Source organism: Chamaea fasciata, unplaced genomic scaffold, assembly GCF_029207755.1.
Source record: "Chamaea fasciata isolate MVZ Bird 193981 ecotype frontalis unplaced genomic scaffold, bChaFas1.0.hap1 SCAF_7, whole genome shotgun sequence".
Lineage (NCBI taxonomy): Eukaryota > Metazoa > Chordata > Aves > Passeriformes > Sylviidae > Chamaea > Chamaea fasciata.
In genome coordinates, this window is record NW_027094092.1 from 2,174,236 (window position 1) to 2,195,397 (window position 21,162).

The window sequence follows — 21,162 nt, forward strand, 5'->3', positions numbered from 1 at the left end:
AAGATGTATGTCAGCACCGCTATTCTGTTGATGGCTGAAGATTTCATCTCTTCTAGTCCAAATGCTTTTGGCAAGAGGCCAGTGGAATGTAATCCTGTGGAGGAAATTATCTAACAAAACGAAGGCCATAAAACTGGGTAGGTGAAAATGTGAGATGTTCTAAGGAGGAAGAGCCGTGGTACAATTTAAACAGATTGCGCCTTGCTCGTAAACCCATGCGGTCTTGTAACTTTTTTGAACTGTGTAGGTTCAACTGGGATAAATGAAGGCTTCTGAATATCTTTTATTCATGAAATTTCCATAGTAAAGCCACCCTGCAGTTGACTTTATCATTTAAACATGTGGTGTTTAGTATTTCAATAGCAGCAAGAATTCCAAAAGTTTCCTTGAGCTCACACATCCTGTTCTAGACTCAAGGACTCAGTCGTGGTTTTAAGGAAGTTTTCTGTGGGGCAGAAGAGACTGTTCCAGCAATTATAAAGCAAATAGCATAAAGAACAGGATGGTAAATTGGAATATCTGCATAGGGCAATTCAGCTCCTTGTTTCTTTAGATGGTCTTGAAGTATTGCTGCCTTGTGGTTGTTATTCTGTGAGTGAGCATGCTGTGTGTTGAACTTAGGCAAATAGAAATTCATGCCCTTCCCTGTCTTGAGCTGTATAAAAGTAGGAGATTTTATAAAAATAAGTGTTTTTCTTAGTGTGCAGGCTACTTAAGACCAAAAAAGAAATAAACAATTTGGTAATTTTCTGGCATCCGATATTGAAATTGGCAATGAACACACCGTTTGCAATAATGACCATGTGAGTCCTGTTTATTCTTGGACTTGACTAGAAAAGACAACATGAGGAAGGGTGAAACCACTATAGCACATTAAAAAAAAAAAAAAAGTTCTCCCTTGCAGTCCTCCTGTCAAAAAAAGCCTCGGCATTTTTGTAATCTTGTAATGTGATCATTAATGTGAAAGCTGTGGGTTAGTGATCTGCTGGGTGCCTGTTACAAAATGCGTTTTGCAGCTTTTCTTTGGCCTAAAGAAGGTGTGGATTTTGTGTGTTTGAGTTGTGCTGATAAAAATTCAAGCTGTAAATTAAGCTGTAAATAATGTTGCAGCTGGAGCCTAGACCTGGCTGTACGTGAAGCCAGCTTCTACACTGGAGATCTTCCAAATTATGTAACAACGTCTTGTTTCTACCTCTTTGGTGCTTGACTGGTTCTGCTGAAGACCATAAAGCCAGTGCATCCCATGGGAAAAAAAAAAAATTGATGGACTATGGGATTTGTACAGCAGAGGATTGAGTATTCCCAATGTACACCAGAGGGAATCTTGTTCTTTAGTAAGGAAAGAGCCTAGTAGGAATTTCTTGGGAGATTTTTAAAAAAATTAACTTTTCTTTTTTGTGTACAAGCATGCATTTACTTAAAAATAACTTTTATAGGTTGTCTGCAGCTTATGGTTTGAAATATTGCCCTCAGCTGTTCTAAAATCTGGAGTTCTACCTGACTCAAGACATTCCTAGAAATTTGTGAATTCTGAATGGGGTGATTGCCACTTGTTGGTACCCTAGTGGTTGTTGAAATACATCTTGCATCTCAGCCAGGGCTTCCTCTGAGGGCTTCCTTTTCTTTTCCTGTGATAATTTCTGTAAGCATCTGTCTTTATTTCTTAAACAAAAGGGAAGTCTTTTGGAAGTAATAATATGTTGCTGCATGTGTGCTGGTGTGGAGCTCCTGTGCAAACCCATCAACTGCTGCATCCTGTCTCATATGGAGCACTGAAAGACCACAGCAATCAATGGAAAACCTGAACTTTGTTGAACTTTAAGACTCTTAAAAGCTACAACTAACAGGGAGAAAAACTACTATGTTGAGCTGCTAGGGTCTTCCTAGAAGACTAGGGCGACAGGTTTGTTGTAGAAGTTATTTATTGCGTGGCTAGAAGATCAGTCTCGAAGGTGAAGAGTTCAAAGGATAACAGTTTGTGCTATCATTCAAAGCTGTTTGGCATAAATTCCTCGGATCCATCCCCCAGCATGGCACCTGGAACTGAGTGCTGAGTGCCACATCCAGGCTTTCCTTGATCACCTCCCTCCCTGACCTGGGTCACCTGTTCCAAAACCTAATCATACTTTCTGGGAAAAAAGGTCTTCCTAATGTCCAGCTGAAACATCCCCTGGCACACCTTAAAACCCCTTTGTTTTGCGTCTGCTCTCCTTTGTCCTTGCCCACCTGGCAGAAGTCCGGCACTGATGTGCCGGCAGCAGAAGAGGCTGTGCCAATGAGTGCTGCTCAACTTTTAGGACATTCAGAGGGGCTCCTCTCCTGATTCTTTCTATCTGTCCATTAAAGAAGAAAGCAGCAGCTCAGGGAAGGTCTGCCAGTTCATGTCACAGACAGTTGGAACAAGAGGAAATGTCAAGAAATAGAGTGGGGAAAAAGACTGAGGCTGGAAAGTAGAAGATGATTTGTTCTGGAAGAGCTTTTCTGGAAGCAGAGCCTGCCCTTTGAAGATGCACTTGAAGCAGCACACGCAAAGCACTTCTCGGATGGGGCTGCTGTGGCAGCAGGACAATCTCAAGGCCTCCTCAAGTCCTAGAGCCCTCAAAGCAGAGAAGGATGGCAGTCCAAAGTAACAAAAATCGTGTCTGAATGCTGCCGTCTGATACATGAGTAGAGAACAATTGCAGAGAGAGAATGAGCACAGGTAGTCAGCTGAGACACTTCCGAACACGTTTTTTTTGAGCAAGCGACTCACACTTGGATATAGCTCTACACTCTGTATCCTCTGGAGGAAAATCACTGACACAGGAGTGTAACAAGCAGAGGAGTACAACAGATCCCAGTGATCCTGGTATCTGGAGTTGGGATTTGGAGCCCAGTAGTTTTGGGACTAGATTTAGGAATGGTGCTCAATGAAGTGTGGCCCTGCTTGAGACTGCCTAGCAACGGCAGTGATGTGCTCAGGGCTTGTGGCAGCAGCTGCTGGAGCAAGTGTCGCTGGCACAGGAGGGACCTTGAGCTGGACACAGAGCCCAGTGGGAGGGATGGAGCCGCCCAAGGCTGGGGCTGGAGGGAGGACGTGCTTTGTTTGAGGCTCTGAGCCAGGAGCGGAGCAGGCTATGGAGCCCTGGGAGAGCTGTAGGAAGAGAGGCTGAGGGCACTTGGTCTGCTCAGCTGGAGGAGGGGAGTCTGAGGGGAGACAGACCTCATTGCATGTTTATGATTTTCTTAAAATCTTAAAGGCAAACTAATCCACAAAACAATGAGCAGAAGGGGTGTAGCTTGTTGACCTTGGCTGGACGCCAGGTGCACGCTAAGTCGCTCCATCGTTCCCTTTCCCAATGGGACAGGGGAGAGAAGAAGATAGGCAGTTTTATTAGAGAAAGAAAGCAATAAGCAAGAATTTGTGCGTGCATAAGCTGAGGGAGAAAAGGTCAAATCTCTCCTTCCCATTGGCAGCGATGTTCAGCCCCTTCCCGGGAAGCAGGGCCCCAGCATGCGTAATGGTTTCTCTGAGAGGCAAAGGTTGAGGAATCACAACTGCCTCCCCTCCTTCCTCTCTCCTATAGCTTATATATCTGAGCTGCAGTCATATGGTATGGAATATCCCTTTGGCTAGTTTGGGTCTGCTCTGTTATCCACACCCACCCAGCTGCTAATGCAAAGCACAGCACTGTGAGGGCTGTGGGCTTCACCTCGGTCAGACCCAGGACAAGGGGTTATACAAATCTGAACTCTCAGCACTACAAGACCATTCCCTCTGCAGTTCATCAGAGCAGCTCTGAAGCAGGGCACAGGTGTGTTGTTGCACATTCTTGTAGCAGTGCGATGTATGCCAGGCCTAACCAAATAAAACCTTCAGTCTCCTCTCATACTGTGAGAGCTATTATAATACCAAGCTGGACTGAAAGCTTTCTTGCTGTGTAGTCAGTTTTGTTTAAAAATGGCACAAGGGCTTTTTTTTGTGTTTTTTTTTGGGGTGGTGGTTGTGGTTTTTCTGCAGCAAACAGATCAGAGAAAAGATAACTTCTGGCCATCACCAAATCCTTTAAAAACCAACCAAATAAAAAACACATCCGAAGCAGAAGACCTTTTCATCTGTCTAAGAAGGAGAATTAATTGCTAACCTACTCTAGGTATTTTAAGGTGAATTTTTTGTTTGCTTAAGCTGTGGCTGTAGTATCTGGTGAAAGAAAGTGTCATATGGAAAATTGTTCCAGCAGTCTCAAATTGTAGAAACTCATGTTTCAGCTGAATTACTTATATGGATGTAAATTTGGCAAAAGACCATCAACAGAGGCTTTTGTACATTTACTGTAACAGAAGGACAGCTGACCAAATCTCATCTTTAAAATGATTTGCCATTTGCCATCTCATGTTGATTAGATAGGATAATGTTGATTAGGAAATGGAAGAGTTAAACCAATTTGTTTCGCCAGCACTGTTCTTCAATGGTGTCTGCCCTACCTTACATCAAACCAGTAAAGCAGAATCATACAATTTTTTATAATTTCTGGTTGAACAACAAACTGAACCTACAGAAGGTTATTTAATTCTTTCTAACCATCAATTTGAATTAAAAAGGACAATAACTTTTGTGTTCCATTTACTCTGATCTCTGTTTTGAGTTTACGGTCACTTCTGAGGTTCTACCTTTCTAATCCTCTGTAGTGGTCTCATTAACTCTCTTTACTCTGGCATAATGCTCTTGACTGCTTCAGTGTCAATTCCTCTGAAACAGTATGAAGATCCAAGGCTTCAGAAAAGAAAGAATTTGGAAGAAATAATCACCCCCTGTCTTGCAGGAATGGGAGGAAAAGGAGTATTGCAGATGTTTAGGCTTCTTTTAATGATTTTTTGTCTAGAAAAATAATTCTCTAATGAGAAATTGAAGGAAGTCACGTTCCACCTATTTACAGGGGTTTTTTTGAGACATCAGAGAACATGGATAATGATGACAGTTGACGCTGGATTTAATTGGTGTTTGGGCTGCAAAGCCTTCCTAGGAGTTTGTTCTCTATTATGCTTAAGGAGAAGCTCCATTCATGCATTAAAAACTGATTAAGACAGAAAGGACAAAGAATAGGAAGAAATCATCAGTTTCCAAAGAGAAGACAGTCATGAGCAGAGGAGGTTGGGATCTGCATTGTTGAGCATACGCAGATGTGATCAGACAAGCATGTAAATAGTGAGGGTACCATAACCTTAGTAACTTCTAAAGCCAACTGCAAAAGGTGAGGGAAGCCGTGACCCTGAATGACAACTTGATGAAACAGCAGAATTACAAAAATTAATTGAAGTATGGAGCTCCTGCCATGTGAGGAGGGACTGCACATATGAGAGTCACATTGGCCAAGAGCTGTCTAAGAAGGGGGTCTGTGATAGGCCTGCACAATATGCTTGTGTTTCTTTGGAATATGAGAAAGTACCGGTTCAGAACTTTGTGAATTTGTGATTGCCTGCACAGCTAGTGTAAGCCATCACTTGCAGCCACTGACACAGACAGCCTTTAAGCCATTAAATTTGTTGAAGCTTTTCCAGGCAAAGCCTGGCAAGAGGACTATTCTTGTCCCTCAATATTCAGAGCTAGACAGTATTTCGAAATAGGATATTTGGCTGCCTCAGTTCTTGTTTGACATAGTACAATGATTTGTATTGCTATAGTTAAAGATAGAAGAAAGCAGCTTTGAGGAATTGTTTGAGAAAGCCAAGATTTCTCGATATCAATTGTTTTCCACTTAGTGATTTTTTTGTTTGTTTGTTTGATTGGTTTTTTTGGTTTTTTTTGTTTTTTTTTTTTTTTTAAATTTGTAATGGGTATAAAAAGATTCAGAGATTGAGTGGGCCACAGTCTCTGGAGATGTGTTTCAAATGTTTAAAAGGTTTAACACCCCAAAATGAAGAGACTTGAAGTTGCTTAGGGGCAAGGTTGTCGTTGGAGATGTAGGGTGTAGACATATGACAGCCTTGAGGAGAACAGAACATAATGCTTCTCTGAGAAGCTGTAGACATGCCCCTTTCAAAGCGCCATATGTTGCATCTTTTACTCCTGCTGGTGAATTGCTGGTCACACATGAGTCACTTGAGATGGATTAGCTGAGAGTTTTGTGGCAAAAAAATGGTGCAGTGTAATGCTGCCAGAAAAAAATAAATCACACCAGCAGATAAAAGTAACTAATACAGCAGCATAGCAGAGATCAATTACATTATGAAGTGATTTTTGATGGTTTGGACAGGTAAACGTTTTGGAAAGACAAATGGACAAGATAAGCCTGGGAAACAATGAGAATAGAAAATGCGAACTGGAAACAGAAAATACAGATATAAATTTTATAACAGCTGTATCAGGGGAATGGCAAATACCTTCCAATGCCATGAATCTGGTGATGGAGAAGACAACACACACCCATGTGCCCCTAGCTCTTGCAGGTTGCTTTTTAATATAAGTGTCCAGTAGATGTTTCAATGTTCTTTCTGGCTCTGTTCTGTTCCTTTGCATGAGGTGTTTTCTCATTGCTTCATGTGCAGTGAGAGCTCAGTCCAGAAGAAAGGATAGAGTTCAGTTTTCCCCATGGAACGGTGTCAGCGTTGTCTTGTTTCCGTATCTTCTGTTATGTTAAATTTCCTCCATTCGGTGCTCAGTGAATGGTTTTGAAAAGATGGAGCCAGTGGCTCGGACAGGTGAACTCTTGGCTGGGTTAAGAACTTTCTGGACAGGCAGGTCCAGAGAGTGCTGGTGCATGGTACCGCATCCAGCTGGGGACAGTCACCAGTGGGGTTCCCCAGGGCTCAGTGTTGGAGCTGGTCCTGTTCAATATCTTTATTGATGATCCAGTCATGAGCACTGAGGGCTCCCTCAGTAAGTTTGTGGATGACTCTGAGTTGGGTGGGAGTGTTGATCTGCTGGAGGGAAGAAGGCACTGTAGAAGGATCTGGACAGGCTGGAGGGATGGGCCGAGGCCAACGGTGTGGGGTTCAACAAATCCAAGCAGCAGATCCTGTCCTTGGCTCACAACAACCCCGTGCTTTGCTACAGGCTGTGGGAGAGTGGCTGGAATGGAGCCCAGTGGAAAAGGACCTGGGGGTGCTGGTCAAGAGCTGCTGAACATGAGCCAGGCTGTGCCCAGGGGGGCAGTGACACCCTGGCCTGTGTCAGCAGTGGTGTGGCCAGCAGGAGCAGGGCAGGGACTGTCCCCCTGTCCTGGGCACTGCTGAGGTCACGCCTCGAGTGCTGTGTCCAGCTCTGGGCCCCACTTCAGGAAGGACATGGAGGGGCTGGAGCGAGTCCAGAGAGGGGAAACGGAGCTGGGAGGGTCTGGAGAGTCCTTTGAGGAGCGACTGAGGGGCTGGGGGTGTTCAGCCTGGAGAAAAGGAGGCTCAGGGCAGAGCTCATCACTCTCTAGAACTGCCTGACAGGAGGGGGGAGCCGGGTGGGGATCGGCCTCTTCTCACAGCAAACAGTGACAGGATGAGAGGACACGGCCTCAAGCCGCATCAGGGCAGGTTCAGGTTGGACATCAGGAGGAATTCCTTCACAGAAGGGGCGAAGAAGGGATCAGCTGTGCAATGGGCTGCCCAGGAGGGTGATGGAATCCCTATCCCTGGAGGTGTTCAAGAAAGAACTGGACATGGCATTTGATGCCACGGCCTAGGTGACACGGTGCTGTTCAGTCACAGGCTGGAATGGATGACCTCGGAGGCCTTTCCCAACCTCAGTGCTTCTGGGATTCATGGATGTTAGTTGTGTGAATGCCATTGGATGTCTGTGTGTTGGCCACTAATTCACCCTGCTCCTTGGGAGGCCGCAGTGGCCGTGTGGAGCTGAGTTTTGCTGCAGCCAGTGCTTTGCTGAGGAGTCTTTGCAAAGCGGTGAAAAATGAGGAGTCCTGCATGACCTCAATGGACTGGTGATTGCCAAAAATGCCACGAAGGGTGATGTGTAACGGAACTAGTGTAAATTTGAAAGCGGTGATTTTTAAATGAGGAATGGAAAAGATGACGGGGAATGATAGTAAAGGGACAGAGCAGATCTGGACCCAAAGAAGGCAAGAGAGAGACAAAGAGAAAATGCCAGAGGAATAAGGATGATGAGACTGTGTCCTAGCGTAACAAGGAGAAGTAGTTTTTATTTTTCTCTTGTCTTCCTCCATCCTACTTATCATTCATTCAGCTTTTTTTCCCAATTTTTCTTCCTTTCTTTTTGTTTTGCATTCAGTTCCCATTCATTGTCATCCAACATCCACTTACCAAATCCCTTACTCCAAAACCCAGCTCCAGAAAATACAGAAGCATCTCTGCAATTCCTGCATATGTCTTTTTACGGTATAATAGAAGTTTAAGATCGGTTTAAAATTAGTGCTAGTCATAACTTGGGACAATAGATACCAAAGATCATTGGATCACTTCCCTGGGGACTGAACACCTGATCTTGACCTTCAAAATAGAGAAAGCTGCCTCTTTTGAGGAGCCAATACTCCAGTTTTATATTTTGAATTGTTGGGAAGATCTCATCTGCAGAAGGGGTAGTCTCTGCTTGAGATGTACAGGTCTTGATTTGTGCGCGCAGGCTCAGACATCAGTGCTTCCCAAAAAATTACCTTCTCAGAGTGATTCAGGCTTTCCCAAATTTATTTAGTCCTCTCTCTCCACGATGTAAAATGCTGTGTTGCTTAGTGAGTGCCTTTGGAATTTTTTATCACCTTTCAAAAAAAAGAGATGTGATAATCATGGGCGAGAGGGAAGAAATAATAGAAGAAAGTCTCCTCAGACTAGATAATAATGAAGATTTTATCTCCACAAACGAATAGGATTTCAGCTAAGAATCTGAATAGAATCTGATAAAGTTTAAAAGTTAAGCTTTTCCACTGATTTCTAACGAGGTGTAAGAAACTTGTTCTAATAAAATGGGGTAAGTATTTTTGGTTCTAATGTTTCAAGCATCGTCTTAAGTGTAAAAATGCTTTAACCTGCATCAAAATGTAGCAATAGAAATGCAGTTCATAAACATTCCCCTTCCATGAACTATAATGATAAGTAAGAAATACTGACTGAATTTCTTATAGGTCACTTTACAGCTGCCACTTATCTTCCTTATTTACTGGATTGTGAGATTAATATTTCCTCAGCACCATTTGAAATGGTGGCCTATTACAGCAGTGTAGTTGGGGGCAATCTGCATTAAAGCCTGTAATATATACATGTTTTAAGAAATGTGAAGTAATTACATGAAATAATTTGCATAGCATGACCTAGCACAGCAGTATCAGGACAAGGATAAAATCGAGACACGTATTTTAATACCCTGCACTGTAGCTTGTAGTGCCTCAAGCTTAAACACCTGAAGTACAAAACACCACTTTGATTTAAGAGAAAATATTTCATAGACCTTGTGCTCCCCTATAATTTAAATGTTCAAAAAAGAAACATTTAAGGGTTTTACCACCTAATTTTCTCCCTGACTATAATGTGAGGCTGGCAGCATTTCTATTCTCCTATTGTTCCTTTTCCTGTTTTTGTTCCCATTAAATTATTAAAGTGGACTGCTTATGTATTTACGTAATACGTTGCATGAAGGGGTCTCATCTGGCCTATAATACTAAACAATAAATCAAAATGACAAAAACAACCAATTTCTAAATGGCAAACACTTGGATACCTCCAACTTTGTATAAACCCATAAAAGGAGACTTTTAAAGAGACCTGTCTAGAATATTATTACCAGAGGCATGAAAGCAAGCACAGTTTTTTTGTTTATCAAAGCATCTGGAGGTTTTGCTATGAAGTCAGTTTTAATAGTAGCTTCAGTAAAATCAAGGCTCAAGTTAGGAGACAGGAGTGCAGCTTTGGCAGTAGGAGAATGTGGTTATAAATGAAAATATATTTTAAACATGATCAGAGAGCTGATAGAAACAAAAGGCTAAAGAACTATTAATAGCTACTGTAGGTTAATCAATTATGTACTGTTTAAGCGACCTTTTAAGGCTGTGAGACACATTATCCATCTTCTTCCAAACGCTTGTGTCACTTAAGGATGTGCTTACAGTCATTAGCAACAAGTCCTGTTCATATTTGTTCATAAAAGCAGTGAGTGCTTGGTATTTTATATATTTCCATGGAAATTATGACTTATTAATGCTTGTCACTCATCCCTTACCTGGACTGATTTCAGATAAGTTGTGCTTGTAATTGAGAAGTCTCAGGCTAAGTCCTGGGTTCTGCCTAAATTGCTGAAGAATTGGTATTTTGTGACTGCAGGCAGGATCTGCAAAGATTAAATGAAGTCTAGGTAACACTATTACTAAAGGCTTCCGCCATAGCACTTCCCTGCTCTCGGTTGCTACCAGAAGCAAAGTTGTAACACTGAAGTGGTACACAAAGATAGAGAGTAGCAAAATAAATGATGGTGTGGACAAACATTCATTGCAGACCAAGCGGAATAAGTGAGTTACAGGGTGGAACTCTTCTAATATATTCTGTCAGTGTTTTGTCTTTCACAAAGCTTGAATTTGTTCGTTGGTTGCTTTGTCCAGCAAACTTCCCTGTGTTATTGAAAATATTTTTTTCTTAAAATGTAAATATTGGTTTCTCGTTCAAACACCTTGTGATACATATTCTAATTTCCAAGGCAGTTCTTTTGGGCTCACCTCTTCTAGTGTTACCACAGGGGAAGTACTTTTAAACTGGGCAACATTTCATTTAGTCTTCAGAGAGGCTCAGAAGGCTGAGGGAGCAGTTTGTTTTTTCGGCTTTGCTGGCAGAGTTGACTGCAGCTTCTTGTTGGTGCTGGTTTGTATGTGTCTGAGTACTCATCATTTTTACTGTTTCTATGGAGCACTAACTGATGGAAAGGAAGAAGTCATTCTGTCTTTTGGCGGGGCAGTTGCTTGCCTTCTCTCTTGAATACTGGGTCTTGCTTGCAATTAATTTAAAAATAACAACCCCCAAGACCTAAGACAAGTCATCTGCTTTTACTTCTCTTAAGATGTTGCAACGTACATTGGAGCTGTTGAAGGGTTTGAACGCTCGTGTTTATGCTTCGGAGTAGTAAGTCCTGGTACCTTGCTGGGCTTTCTGCACACTGGCAAACCCTGGTGGCACGAACGGCTCTGGAGCGTGACTACAGAGTGCAGTCAATCCACAACATTTGATATTCTTGCTCTCATTGGATAAGCATTTAAAATAATTTTAGAATGTTAATTAACACGTGCCTCATTGTTTCTAATACTGGATACGCTGGTAACATTTCTGTCTTGAGACTATCAAAAGAAAATGATCTCATGTAGTACAAAAGCCCCTATTTAAAAGGAATGGAAAAGATTCATCATGTGCCTTCTCTCAAATCAGTGAGATTTCATACGGAGAGGAATTTGCCTTTTTAATGTGTTTTCAAAAATGATGCAAAATGTGAGGTGAAGAGAGGAAAGCAGCGCGGCTATGCCGAACTCAACTGTGAGTTACTGATCGTGTCCCTGATACTGAAGCTAATTCTGGATGTTCTCGGGTAGAGCGTATCCCCAGGGAGCTGGGGGAGGCGATGAACGGATGGATACGGGGCTCGCCGGTGCGGATGCCCGCAACCACTCGGTATTCCCAGCCCACCCTCGGCGGGGAAGCGGGCACGCCGAGAGGCTCAAAGCCAAACACATCGCAGCGGTGGGTGGGGTGGTCGCGGGGAGCCGAGAGCCCCGCCGAGCCCGAGGCACGTCTCCGCTTTCACCCCTCGGGCAAATGGACGCCGCTGGCTGCGAGCGGCGGCACGGGCGGCTGCAGCCTCCTCCTCTCCATCCCGGGGATCCTCCGCGGCCAGGGCGAGGGGCAGGCAGGGAGGCGCTCGGTGCGGAGCGAGGAGCAGGTGGGTCCCGCCGCATCCCCGCCCCGCGCCGCTGCCATTGGAGGCGGGCGCCGTCAGTCCCGGGCCGGCCCCGCTCCCCGGCAGGCTGCTCCCGGCGCTGCTGCGGCTCGGCCGCGATGGGAAGCGGCGGCGGAGGGAACAAAGTTTGCCAGGCTCGGGCGCTGGGCTGCCGGCGGCCGTGATGCCCGGGGCGGGGGGCGGTGCCTGAAGGCGGCGGGCGGCTGGCACGCCTCGCTGTCTGCTGTCGGCGCTGCTGCCATCGCAAACTTTCCGCGATTTGCATGTGCTCAAAGCCGGGATTCTAATTGTCAGCCCTCCCCGCCCCCACCTCTCCTTCTAGGTAGGCGACAAGTGGGTTTTTTTTATTTTTTATTTTTTTTTTAATTCGGTGGATTTAGAGAACTTTTTGCATGGAAATTTGCTGACTTCGGAGTGGTCTCCGTTTCGGGGAGAGGGGGGAAAGGATTTCTTTTCATCGCGGCTTATCTTTGTTTTCTGGATCACAGGATTTTTTTGGAGCTATATGGAGGGATCTCAGGATGGTGTGCACCAGGAAAACCAAAACTTTAGTGTCCACTTGCGTGATTTTGAGTGGAATGACTAACATCGTCTGCCTGCTGTACGTGGGCTGGGTCACCAACTACATTGCCAGTGTTTATGTGAAAGTGCAGGAGCCGATCTCAGAAAAAAAGTTAGAGGAAGACAAAGGGGACACTTTAAGGATTATAGAAAGGCTGGACCATTTGGAAAATGTCATCAAGCAGCACATCCAAGGTACCACCTCACCCCCGCTTGCTTCGCCCTCCGCTCCCCTCTCCGCCCGCCGTGTGCGGCTCCATCCCCTCCCGCCGTGTGTCGGCTGTGTGTGCGTGTGTCGTGTCTGTCGCGATCGGCGGAGCCATGGCCAGCCCGGAAGGGCCGGGGAGCCGTCCCGGAGCCCCGGGGGGAGCCTGCGGGAGCCGCCCCCGCCCGCGGGGCTCGGCCTGGGGCCGGAACGAGCCTCCGCTCCCCGCCTGCCTGCGCCTTCCCCGCGTAGCGGTCCGCGGGGAGAGCTCCGAGCCGAGACCCGCTCCCCGTCTTGCTGTTTTCGCCTTTTATTTTTATTTCTATTTGTTATTTTTCAAAATTGGGTTGCTGCTAGCGGAATCCTTGTTCTCCTCCCCCTTTTTAAGCCCGGCTCTGCTAATCCGTGCTGAGTCTCCGTGTTCCTTGGGGTGATGGTGATGAAGGTTTTCCCGTAGTGCCGCTGGAGTGCCGCGAGCCTCTCGGGATTATAACTGGGGCAATCTCTCTTTGTGTAATGCCTTTTAATTTGATCGCCGTTTAATGGGTGCCCTGGGAGAAGGGTTGAAGTGGGAAGGCACCGGGGGAGAAGATGATTATTTCCTGTGAGTTTGGGATTTTACGTGACTTTTGTTTTACTGGGGGATCTTTAGTGTCTTCCTTTATATTTTCATCACCTGCATGGCATCATACCGTCACTCTCTCAGCCTGCCAGGTGAATTGGATGTTAAGGAGGCTTGGGGGTGGGTGAGAACCTGTACGAAATCTAGAGGAACCATCTTCCTCTACTTCTGCATAACCTCCACCAAATGTTCAGACCCCAGTTCCAGTCTCTCCTGAATCTGAAAAGTAGACCATGTGGTGAAGGATGCCTGTCACCAGTGCAAAAAAATCTTGCTCATTTCCAGGCAGCTTTGACAAACTGGTCTTCTAGAAAGATGAAGCAGTTGGATTGAGCTGGGTGGGTAATCCCATATGAGATGGGCTTCCCTCCTTGCCAATACGCGTAACTTTGTAGTGCTATTGAAGCCCAGCTACTTTGCCTTGGCTTGTGTTAATATCTTTCTAAATATGGCACATCATCATTCATTTTTTGTATATGCACTCATTTCTCGGCTAGTCTTGTCATCTTGCTCAGAGGAGCAAAATGCTGCTTTTTATGTTTTTATTTCCCCTTCTCTGCCTTGGAGAACGGGCTATAGCAGCTTCTTCAAGTTTTAAGTTCTATCATGCAGTCCTTAAGTTTTTCTTGATTCCTGGAAGGGATTTTAAAAAGGAAATGTATTCTTGTCTGTGTGCCAGTGGAGTGCACTGTGGAAGCATATATGAAGGCAGGGATTTTCCAAAAGGCTCTGGCTAAGAGCGAGATACACAAAGTTAATTGACTTCCCTTATGAGGCTGGAGCGTAGCTCCTTCATGTTTGTTGATGTGAAACTTACATAGCCTTGCTTATTTTCAAGGAAACTAGCAACTCTTTTCAAGGAAACTAACAACTGTTTTCAAGGAAACTAACCATATTGGTGCCTTCCGTCACCAGTTCTTAGAGTGCTAGAGAAAAGGTGCATTTAAATCAGGGGAGAGTATAGCACGGATTAGAGCATAAGCCATTTGGGGTTTTTTTGGTGACTTATCCATTAGCCAAACCAGATTTTTTTTTTTTTCCCCTCAGACAATGCTTCTTTTAAAGTTGAAGAGGGTCTTTCAAAATTAACGAAGTGAACAGTTTAGTAATAAGTACTAAAATACTAGGGGGTTAAAAAAAAGCTTTACAGCTTTCTCATGCCTCATTGAAACTGCTTAGTCTTTAAGATAAATAATTGAATTAAAAAAAAATTATCACAGATCCTTAGCTCAAAGTGGATTTTCTGTACTTTTGTTTGAAAATAATTATAGCTGGGGTTCTCACAGGAGTTCCTGTGGCAGATACTGTGTAGGATATAGTGTTACTTCAATCAGATTTTGCTTAGAACTGTGAAATGCTGGGAATTCTAGGTCATGGTGCAAAACTCGCTGAAGTTATTGAAAGAAATAGCCCAAATTTGTCTGGGTTTGATTTGAACTTGAAGGTCAGCTTTAAGAAATTATGTTTTTGAGAGCTGTTGCCAGACAATGAGTAAACCAGCTGCTGTAGTGGTTCTAGACATGGTTATAAGGGTTGTCTGTAGTTTGCTGTTCAACTTTTCCTTGGACCAGTGCTTTTTTTTTTTTGTGTTGGAGTGAGATCTCAGTAGCTCAGATGTTCTGCAACGCTGAACAGGCATGAAATTAACACGGGTAATAGAATTACATTCCATAGGATATCCTGCAAATGCCGGAGAGCTCTAGCTGCTGCATTTTACACACGGGGTTGCGCTAATATTTCATTTTAATTTGCTTTCTGATTGAATTGTTTGATTAGATGCCACCTGGGAATTCCTTCGCAATATAAATTGCAATCTTGTAATGTTTTATTAAGTGTCCTGGAAATGAGAAGAAATAAGACGTGCCTTCATATAAAAGCCTTTTAAAAGTATGTATTTTTTAAAAAGACATTGTCATGGCAAGAAAAGCATCAGACTGAAAAGAGATTTCCAGCTAAGAGAGGTTCACAGGGAATCAAAGCTGGTACGCCTTGTGCTTGGAATGAGCGGTATGGACAGGGAAATCCCGGGCCACAGAGAGAGGAATCCTGTGGAGCTAAAGCTCGATGCTGAAACTTGAGCTGACTGAAACCTGGGAATCCTGACTTCCTGGCTTGTGGCCAGACACAGCTCACTAGATGGTTTTGGTCAAGTGACTTTACCGTTTTGCAGTGATGGTGACCTGCAGGATTTTCTGTGGCAGTGTGTTGTGGGATTTTGGTGTTAATTGCATCTGAATGCTCCCCAACCAGTACCAAGGAGATTCTCCTCCCCCCCAAGCCCAAATCTTCAGTAGGAAGCATATGCTCCATGCTAGCAGGCAGCCCACTGAGAGAAACTTTTAGTTCCCAGCTCCTTTGGAGGTTGCAAACAGGATGGTGTCTTTTTAGAGATTAATTGTGTGTATGTGTTTATGTGTGTAAAAGAAACTGAGTAAAAGACCAGATGGATAGCTTGATGCAAAATGCAGCCTTTTTCATGGCTGACAGAGGTGTGTGGCACATGGACTGTGTAGTAACACTGAGCTTTATTCCCAGAAAAGTATGCTTTAGAGGGCTGAGGTTAACGAGTGTTAAGTGGGATAAAAAACCCCTGTGTTCTGCTGAGTTCACAAACACCAAACTGACTCAAAAACCCCCAAACACTCTCACGTTATTAAAATCAATATGAGAGTGCTTCAGACAGATCACAACATATCCTTCATCTTAATAATGCATTATGCATTGGCTCTGACACCAAAAACTTGCCTTAAGTCGTACGTGCAGTTGGGAGATGAGGGGAGCGGGCAGGCTGCTCTTAATCTGACACTTCGTTTCGTATCAGTGACAAAGTGGAAAACACCAGCCAAAAGAGAGAAATGTGCTGTTTTCTGCAGCCCCACTTTAGGCCATCATAGTTCACAGTTTAATTTTCCTTGAAAAGCTAAGCTATGATTAAACCCATATCACTCAAAACACTGCTGCACATCATCCTGTCTTATTATGCAATGTCATTTTAGTAGTTTTCTGCGGGCCTGATATTTCTGAGTCTGAAAGATTTTTAGCCTGCTTGCAGCTGCTGACTTTTTCCCAAGGAAAAATTCCTCAAGAAAGTTTCTTCTCAAAACAATCTTGGCAAATAACTATCCTTTCTCGAAACAATTTTTCTCCAGCTGGTGTTTTGCTGTTCCACTAGTTAACCAGTGGGATTAGAGAGGTGTCATTCCTATTCACCAATCATGTTAAGTCTGTATCAGGACACCTTATAAAAGGTAGCAAGAATTAGAAAATAAAGCCTTTTTTTTCTATGCTCTTTGCCTTCTGAAATATTTGGAGTCTTTCTTTCGTGTCCTACAGCGACAGTTTTCAGCCTTCTTAGTTTTAATCAGATGATGTTTTTGTTGCAAAATTATCATAAAAGATTATAGATGGTGAAGTCTATGACATTAACTTGCTTCCTTGCCCCTGCCCCATTCTTCCTCCCAACTCCTTGGACCTAAACCGAATTACTAAACAGTTTAGACATGGGCTAGATCTAAATTGAAGTGGTAACATGCAGTTCATTTCTGTGAATTAGCTGAATTTTTAGTTAAGGTTGACGGATGGTTACTAAGACATCTGTGTCCTGCTAGGACTTTGGTCCTCCATCCTTGCAAGCTGCTGCATTTGTTCTTACCAGTGGAATATCAGGCACTGTGTGGACTTGGGAAAATTTGTGTTAGAAGAGTTGTTTACGTTATCTTTTATTCCGTGTGGATTTACTTGAGCTAATATTAGCTGTCCCATAGTTGGATATCTGATCACCCTCTGTGGTCGGCTGGGTGAGGGAGAGGTCTCTGTGTGTGATTCACTCAGTCCCCGTGTCAGGTGTTAGGGTAAAATGATTTGTTCCCAGAAACTGCATATTTTGAGCTTTGGAACTAGGTCAACTCACACTCTTAATTTTATCCTGGGACAGATTTGAATAAGTAAAAGTCATGTTTCTTATCTAGCCTTTATTTCTTGATCTCAAACACAAAGAAGAATGTCTTCTGTCTTTTGCAGCCTGGCTAAGTAACCCTACCTGGGTTCCATAGAGTCAGCTCACCAGGATTCAGATGGCCACTCCACCATGTCTCTTACTCCTGAGGTACTTTCCTTATGGGAAAAATTAATGGCTAAATCCCCCCAGCCTATTTCCCTCAAGCTCAGAAGCAATTAGGCATGTTTATCGCTCGCTGCGGTGTGTTTATTCTACTGAGAAACAAATGAGCACCAGGCAGCAGCCCTGGGAACACTCGGCTCTTGCTCCACTGCAGAGGGCTCTGTATTCCCTGTCTCTGTACAAGCACAGAGATCTGCTGTCCCAATGCAGCTAATTGCAATGGAAGCAACTACTTGCATATGTAAGACAGGCAGGATTAATCCCATTATTTTTCCTCTTTAGACTGTGACTTCTCAAGTCATTCTAGATGACTGCATGTCAGTGCAGATTAATTGGAATTTAACTTTCATGTTCTTCCATGCTTAGGGATGAGCACACTAAAGAACCCTTAATATAGTTATTTCAACTGGAAGACTTAATTTGCTGTAAATTTTCGAGCAACACTGGAGGTGTAGGTATTTCAAGGACAATCTACTGAAGACTTAATGTTGCTGATTATGTTGACTACACCTTGATAGTATATTCTTACTGTTATTAAAATTAACTTTTTGGTGCTTTTAATATCTTTGGCTCCTTTCTAATTATATTCTTGCTGGTTCCTGCACTGAGGATTTATGTCACTGGGGTTAGGATGCAGTGGGCAAAACTGAGGTGTGGTAGTTTGGCCTTATTAGGGTTACTGGATTTCATTGCTGGATATTGTATGATTCCTTTCATGATTAAAGTTGTTTTCTTCAGAATGAGATTTCTCTTTTTTTGTTGTTTTCTATTTTCCTGATTGTCATCTAGATTGTTCTGTTTCTTCAGGTTTATACAGTGGGAATGGCATGGTAGATTTATTTGAGATTGTTTCTTTTGACAGAAACAAGAAAAGTTTTACTTGGCTGCAGAGTGAGAGTGAATGATAGCTTTGTAGCTGGGAAGGGAGTTGACCTGGATTCAGTTTCCTTCAATCATGACAATTTCTGTAGTTCACATGAAAGAAGACTTCAACGGAAGGTTAAAAAAAATAATCAGGAGCAGAGCTGTGACTTCCATGCCCTCCACAAATTCCCTCATTGCTAAGCTAGAAAAGTTTGCTTTTTTCTCTGAAAAAGTTCATTTTTGTTGACATTTGTTATCTCTGCATAATGGGACCAGCCTCAGTGGGAGGAGGGGGAGGTTTTAGCCCAGAGGATGGATGGGCTGAGCAGGGACAGAGAGAGCTGTTCTGCTTCAGGTTCTGCACTGGGCTCTTCATTTGTGCCGCTCTGGTGCCACTTTGGGCTACGTTGCTCAGGTTGGCACAGGCAGCCTGCAGCTGTGCAGGGGTTCCAGCCGAGGTCTTTCCTGCCAGCTTGTTATGCCCACTTCAGTACTAGCGAGTGATTTTTATCTGTATGACCAGAATAGAGGTAAATACATCTGGAAAGGAGCATAAAGCAAGGCCTACACACAGCTGCGGGGAATTGGGTGTAACGTGTGAGATCAGCTTGGTCCTGGACTCTTGTTCTCTCACGGCGTAACATGAGGCACTTTTTGCCTCTCTCCACTTAACGTTGCTCCCTTGCCTGTGACAAGTCACAGAAGCAGTTTGCTTTAATTCTGCCTTCAGCAGAAGGGTCTTTTCGTCAGCGTTAGGTTGTGAAAGTGTGCATAAGCTGTGGAGTGCTGGGATAAGCCAGTATTACCCGTCTGAACGTTAGAGACACGATGCGTAAAGAAAATCTGTGGTGATTTAAAAAAGCAAATATTGGGCTCAAATCTTGACAGTTGGGAAGGTGGCTTAGTTGCTTCCTGAGGGTGATGGAGGATCCTTGTTTGTCTTTGGAGCAGCCCGGGAACTTGATTATCAGCTCTTAATACATGGAATTTGGAAAGGTCCACAATGGGATAGGAATCCTCTGTAGCTGGTTAACGGCAGTCCTCGTTTCTTGCAGCCATAAGGTTATGTTGTCAGCCACACTTGGCCTGGAGATTGGAGGCTGGGCTCTGTGGTGTCTTGGGGTTGTCCCTGAGTCCAGAGCAGTGAGGTCATTTACTTCATTAACAAAATTAATAAAGTTTACTTTCTGTCTAATGCAAGAGTGAAAACTACCTTCATGTTGTGAAATCTAATGTGTGAAAACTTCATTCCTCTGAGGCAAATCCTCTTTCATTCATCTGCTGTATTATTTCCCTTTTAATCATCTCTGGGGGTATCTTTCTGTGCTGCCCTTGGCCTTGCAGTGCTAGCTCTGCAGCCTCTTTAGAAACCCTGGGCTCCTTCCTTTTAGCAACCCGATGAACAGCCCAGTGCCAAGCTGTTGGATTAGTGGGAACAGATACTCTGCATAGACGCTGGAATTCTCAGGTACATGAAGCTTAATGCTTTGACTTCATGCTGCTGTTATCTATACCTAAATCTTTCCTACAGTTGTGCAATGCAGATGTGCTCTCTGTGAAACAACATTTTATTTCTGTTTTCTCCACAGAAATAAATGCTCAGCTGGTGTTTTGTAACTAAGGTGCTCTTTTAAACATGATATCCTCAGTTTTCTGAGTCCCTCAGTTTTCTAAGGGAAGGGCAGAGATGTTTAGGAGCTGAAACCATGATGGTCATCATTACAGTTCTCCAGCATCTCCTTTGCTTGGCTTTGAAAATTAACAAATGAGAGTATTCTGATTTCTGTTTTACAGTTTGGAGGTGGAAGGTCCAAGCTGCTACCTTGAAGCGCTCTGCCTTTAAAATGCCAACCTGTCTTCTCAAGTGTGTGGGGGATTCTTGCTACAGTCGCTGCTTCAAGTGTGTTTTAAACACAGGAGATTTTTAAAGTGTACTATTTCTATGGCAACAGCGCTGTGGCAGCTGGCAGGAATCCCAGCTGTCCTGTGAGCAGTGCCATGTGAATGTGTAGTGGGAGCCCTGACTCGGAGCCTTCATCCCTATGGATCAGGTCTGCAGGAGCAGGGCAGAGGAGGGGGATAGAGAGAACTGCCATGGCCCCACTTTTACTGCCTGCTGGTGACAGGTTTGACTGCTGGAGGTGCTCAGGAGAATCAGACGCAAGGTCCCTTCTTCACCCAGGAAGAGCCCAGGGAGTGTGTGAGTCCTGCAGCAGCCAGATGTTGAGGTGTGCTGCAGTAGCCACATCTGTTGTGCAGTGACGCCAATTTGAGGCTGACATGAGCCCTGAAGTATGAGATTAGATAGCTCTCCCAACACGCACGTTTTAATTAGCACATCTTAAATAGCACACAACTGCCTGAATCTCTGCTTGTATGCTGAAAATTCAGGAGCTCAGTGACCTTGTGTTAGTAATGTCAGTAGGGGTGTGGAAATCCTGTTGTAGTTTTGGTTTTGACATTTCCTATCTCCTGAATCAAGCCCCATATTTTAAATGTGAATGTTTGAATTTTCCTTTTATTAGAGCTGTCACAGGTGATCTCTGAGAAAATAGAATTTCTATAAGCAGCTTTCTGAAGAGTGTAAGAAAAAGATAGTATTTCTGGGCTTTTTTTTTCTTCAAAGATAAATGATCATTCTAGCTGTCATTTTAGGGAGATAATACAGATTTTTAGACTGTGTTACTTGCTCATATGTAATTGGAATCTAGCTAAAGATCTCTTTCATGAATCATCCAACTAATGCAGAGAATTACCTGTCCCTGCTTTCATGGTGGATTCGAATTGCTTTGAAGCTTTTCTTTCTGCATCAAGTCATGACTTGCCAGAGGCTTTGCAAGAAGATTTGGTATGCTGGAGGTAACTTTTACCTTTAAAACTGTCAGATAAACTTTTCAAGCACTGCAGACTCAGTGAGTCTGTAC

At 43.8% G+C, this 21,162-nt stretch overlaps 1 protein-coding gene across 4 annotated transcripts in view; it reads left to right on the forward strand.

Annotated features, from left to right (window-relative positions):
• GALNT18 (polypeptide N-acetylgalactosaminyltransferase 18) overlaps positions 1–21,162 on the forward strand; it is a 236,587-nt gene that overhangs the window by 13,974 nt on the left and 201,451 nt on the right. For 3 of the 4 annotated variants that reach the window (XM_066187212.1, XM_066187215.1, XM_066187214.1), the window contains exons 1-2: positions 12,113–12,188; positions 12,355–12,622. In XM_066187212.1, coding sequence (XP_066043309.1) covers positions 12,388–12,622 — 235 coding nt within the window. In that variant the 5' untranslated portion in view covers positions 12,113–12,188; positions 12,355–12,387. Of the gene's footprint in view, positions 1–12,112; positions 12,189–12,354; positions 12,623–21,162 lie in introns of those variants that run through there. The other variant, XM_066187213.1, reaches the window with a different exon arrangement.